Raw genomic sequence first — 9,821 nt, 5'->3', positions numbered from 1 at the left:
CTCCAGTCTTGCAACAGTAAGACACAATAGCAAAGCGACGTCTCAGGGGCCTCTCCCCCTTTTTTAGTCACACGTGTTGTGTGCCCACCGCCAACACATATAGCAAATGTTATAACCATATATTAAACACCTGTTCAGAACAATCATAGATTATACTTTGTCACATATATATATATTATATATATATATATATATATATATATATATATATATATATATATATATATATATATATATATATATATATATATATATATTCCATTTGCTATATTATATTAAATTTGCTATTATTGTCGGAAGGGGGGCATACAACGCGCATGTCTGAAGAAAGGGGAGGAGCCCCTGAAGCGTTGCTTGGTTTGTTAGAGGTGTGTTTACACTCTACTTTCTACCTTCAAGTTTTCTCAGCATGTTGGACACTTGTATTTGTGGGTAAATTTTGCTACATTGTCATATGAAATAAGCACAGTTTATTGAAATTTGCATGCGAGGATGGACTCAGACAACTGGCCCTATATAACTGGAGTGCTCCTTGATTCATTTGGTTTTACTGAATCGGAGGGAAGGTAGGGGAGGAAGCTGTCCGCTGAGGAAGGGTTCTGCAGACAGCTATTGAAGGTGTATGGCCACCTTACTTGAGTTTTCCCTTTAAAGGGAATCTGGGAGCTTGGATATGCTGTCCAAACTGCAGGCATCATGTGATGAAGCAGGAGGAGCAGAGCAGATTGATAATCTGATTAATATAGTTTTATGTGAAAATATAAAATATAACTTGTGTTTTATTCATTTATATCTCTGTTCATTCTAAGCTGATTGGTCCAATGGGTGGTCCTATCAGTGATTGGTAGCTACCTCTATCTACAGATATCTGTCAGTCACTGATTGGTCCAATGGGTGGTCCTATCAGTGATTGGTAGCTACCTCTATCTACAGATATCTGTCAGTCACTGATTGGTCCAATGGGTGGTCCTATCAGTGATTGGTAGCTACCTCTATCTACAGTTCTGTCAGTCACTGATAGGACCGCCTACTGGACCACTCAAGTTCAGAATGAGCGGAGATGTAAATGAATACACTACAAGTTCGACTGAATCTTTCCCCATAAAACTATATATCAATCTGCTCAGCTCCTCCGGCTCTATAATATCATGCCTGTAGTTTGGATAGCATATTTCAGCTGACCGACTCCCTTTAAACATCTGCTATACATCGTTACTTCTGTTTTATCACTCTACACAATTGTTGTGAATGTCAGCACCAACAAACTGTTCAGTCAGTTATAATCAGTCATCCTTTTTGTAATACAAGACAAAAAAATAGAAAACAATAGATGAAACAAGGGTCAGATTAGCGCTCCACACAGTATCGAATGAATGAAAAGTATAGAAAATAAGCAAAGGTGGTGGGACTTACCCGGTACTTAGTAGGGTTCCATATAAGGGCACCCCACTAGTACCTCCACGTCCTGGCAGACTTCTAATGGTGAATCAGTATTCCTCCACGATCCTCTTTCCCCAATCCTTCAAATCAGGAGAGCTGCTTAGGGTGCTTGGATCCCCCAATAAAACAGGGGGGCCCAATGATAAATAGCTGAGATGAAATAGAGGAAAAATACCCAGCGCTTCTAGGGATGGACCACAGAATTCTTCTTTCATATATGATATGAACTTTTATTGGATATGCGAATATTAAGAGAAGTTCATATGATATATGAAAGAAGAAGTCTGTGGTCCATCCCTAGAAGCGCTGGGTATTTTTCCTCTATTTCATCTCATGGAAAACAATAGGATGTGGTGGTTGAAATCTAAACAGCCCAATATTCATTTTCTGACACCCGCTACTTTGGGACACCTCAGCTGTCGCCACAGGTAAACATATAAAATCTTAGCAATTATATTGTATGTCCAGCTTTAAATTAGACAATGTAGAATGACAAAAAGAAAGCGTCTCGCTGCCACATAAAGGTGCTTTTAGACGGAACAGTTATCGTTCAAGTGAGCGAAAGTGAATGATAATCTTTCGGTCTAAACGCAGTCAACGACTGAACAAATGAGAATAGTTTGCAGGTGTAAAAATCATCGTAGGCTCATTTGCTTATAATTCGGTTTTAACAGCCATTGTTCGGTCCCTCTCATTCGCTTATACAGAGAATGAGAAAGACTGAACGATTCTCGTTTGAACATGAGCGAACGGGCTAGCGGTGACCTCACTCACTCGTTCAAATAATAATCGGCTCGTCTGAAAGGACCCTTGGGCTGGGTTCACACAGGGCGGAATTGCTGTGTTTTGCCGTTGCAGATCCGCAGGACGGACAAACTGCTGCAGTGCAAGCCAAAGTCAATGTGTTTGGGCAAAAAGCTGTTCTCACAGTGCTAAATTTTTCTGCTCTGCCGCAGTGCGGAAATGTTGTTGCGTCACGGTTTTTGAAGACGCAGCACGTCAATTCTTTGGACGTTTCCACAACGTTTTTTGTCCATAGGCCTCAATGTAAGTAGCAAAAACCTTGTCTGAAAACACTGGAAATACTGTAAAACGCTGCGGATTTCATAACCTGTGGAAATTCCGTGCAGCAAAAACGCACATAATATGCAACAATAAAACGCGATTAACTACGTCTGCCAGCGGTTTCGCTGTTTAATCAGAAATTCTGCGGAAGTTCCGCAAGACATTCTGCAGCAAATCCGCCCCGTGTGAACTCAGCCTCAGTGTAGCTTCTGAACGGCAATAATGAACTGACACACTGACATTCTAGAAGGTTGACATTTGTTTCTGCTCTTAGTAAAGGTTATTGATTAGGCGCCTTCAACTCCGCAGGACGGGACATTTAATTCCGCAAATCTGGAACTTTGTAATAAAATGATCTGTGCTGAATTCTGATCATTAACCCAATACATGATTCATTGACATCCGCTCCTGAAAGCGCCTGTGACCTTTCCAGGATGAGCTGATGCGGCTCTGTACTGTATTGCACTGTGTCGCCTGGCCTGGATTCTCGCTCCTCTTCACTTTGGATTCATTTAAAGTGCTTAAAAAAAAAAATCAGCGCCGTCTGGTGTTTATGGAGTGCTCAATAAACACATGATTTTAGAGCGCTCATCATTTCCTGTGGCTCTGTAAGCTAATGGCTTTAAGTGCTAAGGAAGCTGTTAGTCCCTCTGCAGAGACTCCGATTTAACATACTTTATATCACTGCAGACAGATACATTACATTTGCTGAAACAAAGCACAGATGTTACACGCCGGAGAAGTAACCGCCATGCTTGTTAGGGACCTGCTAAATAACCGCTTTACAGATGGAAGCTGAAATATGTTACTTGGTTGGACACGAAGATCCAACACAATCTACTGTAGTAGAGGTCAATGTATTCTAGTTCTAGATGTGTTGTGTATGCGTCGTCAGCTATGTAGTGGCAGCAGATGACATGGAGGTGCTGCGTACTGTAAGGTGGCGTTTACAGATAGGCGCCATGATTTTTACGGCTGTATGTTCCGTGTTCATGAAGCAGAAATAAGGTTATAGAGAAAAATACATGAAGATCTTGATTTGCTGTAGCGGATTGCATGATGCCTGCGGACAGATGTCTGATGAAGGACCGGCTCTACAAGTGTAAGTTCCAGCATCTTCTTTTAATAAATACGGTTTACTGCAAAGTGCGTCGGATCCTAAACAGCAGAAGTACAGAAAATTGTTCAGTTTTGTCATCACCACAATATGGGGCAGTCTAGTTTAGCAAATCCTGGATCTTTTCGGAGCTGCCAATACATGCCGTTCGTGATCCATGTGTCATCGCTGGACTTTCTGTGAATGCAGACACACAGTTATCAATACAAGCAATCAATCCTATTCTTCACAAAAATAGGCAAGAGATAAAGCATTTCACTTATGCTGCATAGAATACAATGCTCTAATCAACAGCAGTAAACTCATACTTTATGATAAAACACTGAAAATTAGCTCTGTTGCCAGCAGCACAGTGCTGGGGTCTTCCAGACTGGGTCCTATTGGGGTACTATATATACAGTATGTACCTTAGCCCCTTCACAACAGTCATACATATCTCTGTCTATTGCAGATGTGAGGGTTGTATATAGCAGGCTCAGGAAAGGAGTCCACTCCATACTGGTAGCCATTAGCTGTTTTGACAGCTGATTGCCGCTGGGTACTGCCACAATCGCAGGGTACTGATGAGCGAGCATGGCAGCCCAGAGCCTTGTAAAGGCTCCCAAGGCTGCCATGCACAGATGTCTATTAAGCTCTGCTCGTAGCAGGTCTTAAAAAAAAACAAACACTCGATTTTTGGGACAAAAGTTTGTCCCAAGACAGGTACCGAAAGGGATTTATTACCTGCAGTTGTTCTCTCCTGCCTCTACTAGTCCCAGATGGCAGCAGCAATTTTCTAACTGCCTAATGCATGCTGTGCACTGCTCTCTGATAGGCCAGTGCTGATCACATGACTGGCCAAGCACAAAGCAGGTATAGTGTATTGGTAGTCTAACACTACCAATGCACTGTGAGGAATTAGGTAGTCTGAAGATTTCATCATGGATAGCCAAAAACAGGACCCAGAGACAGTGGATTGGAGATAGGGCAGAAAATAAACTACTCCAGGCAATATACCCCCTGCTCCAGAGGTTCAGGGATAACATCGTCCTGAATCCTGAGTCATTTTAATATGAAACATTGAAAAATCACTATATACTGCAATACTGAAGTATTGCGGTATATAACACAGGAGATTACAAAGTTCAATTTACTCTATGGGGACTAAATAAGATTGTAGGAAAAGATTTGATAAAGTTTTTTTAAAACCTTAAAAAAATATTTAAAAAGTTTAAAACCTTCCCCATTGTCATGAACATGTAAACAATTAAAAATCCCCACATATTTGGCATGTTCAGAAAAGTCTGAAGCATTACAATATCACATTAATTTATCCCCCATTGTGAATGCCTTAAAAAAATGAATACAGAATGCCGGCTCCCCCAAAAAAATTAAAAAGTGATCAAAAATGTATGCACCCCAAAATGGAACTAGTAAAAACTAAATCTCACCCTTCAAAAAAAAAAAATGAACCTAATCTATGAAAAAATAAAAAAAAGTTATAGGTCTCAGAATATGGCAGCAGAGTTCCTTTTTTTAAAAGTAGTAAAACATAACAACCTATATAAACCTTCTATCATAATCTACAATAATCATAACGAACAAAAAAAAGTAGTTTTTGAAGAGTTCACAGTGCAGTAAAAATGACAAAATCCTGCAGAAAATGATGCAACTCTATTTTTTTTCATTTCACCCCATTTACATTTTGTTTAAAAGTTTTTCCGTACATTATAGGATACATTAAACGGTGCCATTAAAAAAACACAACTTAGGCCGCCTGCACACGAGCGGGTCGGATCCGGCAGCGAGAATTCTTGCCGCGGGACCTGACCCGAGAGCCTGCAGGGACGAGCGCATACTCTCCCGCGCCTGGCAGCCCCGGCTCTTTCATGTGCCGGCTGCGGCGCAGCCGGCGCATGCGCAGACTGGAGCCGGCGGCCGGGTGAGTGCGTGCCACGCACAAAAACAGGACATGCCGCGGTTTGTTTGCCGCGCGAGATTTCGCGCGGCCAAACCGCGGCCGTCTGCATAGGAGTGCGTATTGTAATGCACTCCTATGCAAACTTTCAGTGGCGGAAATCCCGCGGGAAAAACCGCCGCGGGATTTCCGCCCGTGTGCAGGCGGCCTTATCCTACAAAAAACAAGCCCTCCTACAGCTACGTTAAAGGGAAAATAATAAAGTTATGGAAAGTGGGGATGTAAAAACAAAAAATAAATCTCTGGTCCTGGCGGGGATAAGTAGAAAACGCACTGCAGATAAACGTGAGTGATGTCTCTAACAATCTGATCGCAGCTTTCATCTTCCACAAACAAAGAACCACCTTACTAGGATTTGCACTAGTTTTGATAAATCTGTTATCTGACTCCTGTTATGATTTGGGGTTTTGCTATTCTAGCTGTAATGTATTTGCAAACATTGTGTCCAATTACAAATGAAACCCATCCATACAATCTGTATCTGTTGTCCACGGACTTGCTACAATCACTGGCCTCCAAGTCCAGCCGATACGGCCCTTAGATCAAGGCGCGTGGGTTAAATAGCAGTACAAAGAACATTACAAAGCCGCTACAAACGCCTTGTATCGATTGTGATCTGAGAACACTTTCAAGATGTCTCTCTCTTCAGAAAGGCCAACGATGAGCGTCTCAGCACTCCGGCTTATCTCTGCGAAGAGAGATGATCATATTAAGAGTACTTCATGATCCGCTATCATCTGCTGCCCAGCTGAAATAGCTTTGTGGTGTGGAAGCAGGCAGCGGGTTGGAGCCATGTCTTTAGTTTCTAGGACAAGGTTTTCCGAGGAGCCTGCGGGCGATAGATGCATCTTATTTATTTGTACATTTTTTGTGTAGCTGATCTGCTTTTGTAGGTTTCTTCTAGAATCAGTCAAAAAGCACCAGCTCTATAACGGTGTATCATCTGTAGTTACACCGCAGGGGGAAGACATAAGCCATGTGGCCCATACCAGCCCAGTAATTTCCATGTTTCACGCCACGTATAAATTAAATCTTTCCTGATTAGTTATGGACATTAAGGCAATTTATACGACAGGAAGCTTCCCACTACTGTGTTTTAGTTCATTGATTAAGTTCCTTTTAAAGACGGCTGCACACAGACGTATGCACAATTGCGCACGCTTCAGCGCAACACATTTGTGCTATGAACAAGGTAGATTTGTGCGTGTACCGGCACCTTTTACTGTATTTTTGGCACACACAGGGCTGGGTTTCTTGTGCACAGGACACTACCAGGCCCTGATTTAAAGGGCTATTTAGCCTAATGAGGTCCTGTTTTTTTCTATAGAATCGCGCAGCGTATTTGCGCATGTATTGAGTATGTGTACCTCCCATAGACTTCCATGGAGACCTTTGGTGCACAAAAATAGAGCATGGTTGTTTTTCGCGCGGACAAAAAAAAGAGAAGTACGAACCGATTGAACTCAATAGGTTCTTTTCTCTGCATATTGCACGTGCAAATATTGTGCACGCAAATACGTCCATGTGAAGGAGCCCAGGGATAATCCTAGTCAGAGATCCCCTGTTCACATCAAAGCTCTCTGACAACTAACGGTTATCAGCAGGGATAGTATCCAGTAAGCCCAGTATTGCACATCGGTCATCGCTATTACACATGAATTGTAATTCATTCATGCAATACAAGGATGAGATGGGTATTCCTTCGGCTCTGTCATCTCTGGCTCCATCAGTGAAGTGAATGCAGCAGTGGTGCGCCTGCACTCCATTCATTCGGAGACCAACTGGCCCAAAACTCCGCCATTCTCAGGAATGTAGGGGGTCCCAGTGATCAGACTATCCTATGTATAGGGAATAACCTCATAACTTGGCACAACCATTTAAAATCCAAATGCCCTAATAGACAAGCCCTTTAACACAAAGTGCTGCATCACCAAAAAGTGGGCGATGGGTATGTTTGAGCAGGCTTCCTTATTACCCAAAAACAGGTGACAGTTTCCTTTACTCCAATAGGAAATATTTTTTTAGATATATACAAGATATTGGATAAAATCAATAAAATAAAATGTGGGCCTTGCAGGGAGCACAGTCCAAAAGTGTGGGGCACTCAATGGGTTAAAGGGAACCTGTTGTCACCTGTCAGCACCACAAACCTAGCTATGATGCTCATAGCGGGTTCCGAAGAGTCTGGGGATGTACTTTGCATGCTTTCATAACCCCTTGTTTGCAAGTTGTCAGCTGTGGTGGCCTGAATGCAAATAAGGCATCGGACTCATCTCTACAGGCACACACACGTTCTCCACGACTGTGATGAGTCCGATGCACTGTCCGTGTGCGGACTTTAATGGGCGACAGCGTGGGAAAGGGGAGCCAGGTAAGTATTTAAAGCCCCTCAGGACCTGTCCTATAAGCACCATATCTTAAAGGGGTTGTCTCGCGAAAGCAAGTGGGGTTAAGCACTTCTGTATGGCCATATTAATGCACTTTGTAATATACATCGTGCATTAATTATGAGCCATACAGAAGTTATTCACTTACCTTTCCTGTGCTGGCGTCCCCGTCTCCATGGCTCCGTCTAACTTCAGCGTCTAATCGCCCGATTAGACGCGCTTGCCCAGAAGGGTCTTCTGCCTTCGGGCCTGTTCGGCAGCAGCGTCGTTTTGGCTCCGCCCCCTTCTACGCGTCATCGCGTAGCTCCGCCCCATCATGTGTGCCGATTCCAGCCAATCAGGAGGGAAGGTAAGTGAATAACTTCTGTATGGCTCATATTTAATGCACGATGTATATTACAAAGTACATTAATATGGCCATACAGAAGTTCTTAACCCCACTTGCTTTCGCGAGACAACCCCTTTAAGTTCATGGTACGCACAGGTGATGGTAAGTTCCCCTTTAATTGTGAAAAATGTGTCTAGCTACATAGTACATAATGTAATGTAAAGAAATGAGCAACAAGCGACCTGCACCTGAAAAACCGAGGCTGGTGCTCCAAATTGTTCTCTTCCAAAACTCTTCTCCTCTCCCTCTGCAGCTGCTCTATCCTCTGTTTTTGTGCTTCTGCTCCCTCCACATTCCCTTCTTCAAGCAATCTGTCAAAAAAGAGCCGCAAACAGATTATTAGCAATGGAAATGAGCATACCCTTGAGATTGTCACATAGCTATGGCTGTTACAATGATGCAGTTCAGGTCGCCCTATTTAAAATTCGTCTTAGCATAAAATCACATTTTTTTTCGGATGACCTACAATTTAGGGCAGACAGGTTTAAATACAGAATATTTATTATTGTGTGTCTATTTATGCAGCCTGCTAACATATTCCAAAAGGATCACAAAACTTTTCCCCAAACTCTCCCTGCAAATGCACAATTACTGGACATGCAAAGTATCTGCTGTAGCTTATTAAATAAAGATGATGTCAAATGTTGCACTGAAGCAATTAGGAGAATGATGACAGATACGTCATCTGACTGTGCCAGGGCAGCATATTACAGGGACGGGTCTGCTCTCTTATTGTGTTATTTGGCTAATAGTTGGGATCAAAGAATGTAGCAAACTCCTAGCGAGGATTCTGTACTTCCATGATGGGAGAGCTGCTCCCTCCCATGTCATAGAGATCACTAGAAATAACAAAACAATACATCTAAAGTAAAACCTTACCTTTGGTCTGGTCTGAGCCTACTGTCAGTAGAAGGTAGCAGCGGCTTTGTCTTTGGCTCAATTTCATTTAATTGTAGTGCAAACTTTGTAAACCCATAGTAGAGCTCATAGTCCTTGGGCATAGGGTCTGTTGCAAAACAAAAACAGGTATCATCTATGTATAGAACGAGTCAACAAATAACACCATTCTGTTACCACGGCCCACTTAGGGTGGGTTCACACAGGGCGGAAAGCTCACGGTTCGGCCGCAGCAAAAACCGCGGGATTTCCGCCGGGAGAACCGGCGCGGTTTAAGCTGCGGCGGCTTTGAAGCGGCCCGGCCGCTTGCTATTCCGTTGCGGCCAGTGCTCCCATAGAGGAGAGCGCGGCCGCGATGTAAATAAACAAAAAAGGAAAGGTAAACAGACATGCTCAATCTTTGGAAACCGCGGCTGCGGCGGCCGCAGCTTCAACCGGATTTACCGCAGCGGATTAGCTGTCCTGTGTGGACGAGATTTCTGAGAAATCTCATCCACATGGCTGGCTAATCCCGAGATTAGCGGCCGCGGGCGGATCTGCTGCAGCAAAACCGCGGCAAATCTGCCCTGT

The 9,821-nt window shown here is 43.1% G+C and overlaps 1 protein-coding gene across 5 annotated transcripts in view; it reads right to left on the bottom strand.

The window, feature by feature from the left end:
* Positions 1-241: 241 nt before the first annotated feature.
* Positions 242-9,821, bottom strand: part of OSBPL3 (oxysterol binding protein like 3) — a 180,993-nt gene continuing 171,413 nt past the window's right edge. For all 5 annotated transcript variants that reach the window (XM_066585261.1, XM_066585265.1, XM_066585262.1 and 2 more), the window contains 3 exons: positions 9,234-9,360; positions 8,543-8,665; positions 242-3,799 (listed from right to left, as the gene is read on the bottom strand). In XM_066585261.1, the coding sequence (XP_066441358.1) occupies positions 3,703-3,799; positions 8,543-8,665; positions 9,234-9,360 (347 nt within the window). In that variant the 3' untranslated portion in view covers positions 242-3,702. The remainder of the gene's footprint in view (positions 3,800-8,542; positions 8,666-9,233; positions 9,361-9,821) is intronic.

This window comes from Eleutherodactylus coqui, chromosome 12 (assembly GCF_035609145.1).
Source record: "Eleutherodactylus coqui strain aEleCoq1 chromosome 12, aEleCoq1.hap1, whole genome shotgun sequence".
Lineage (NCBI taxonomy): Eukaryota > Metazoa > Chordata > Amphibia > Anura > Eleutherodactylidae > Eleutherodactylus > Eleutherodactylus coqui.
The sequence above is the reverse complement of the archived record's forward strand: the minus strand, read 5'-3'. Positions and strand labels throughout refer to the sequence as shown.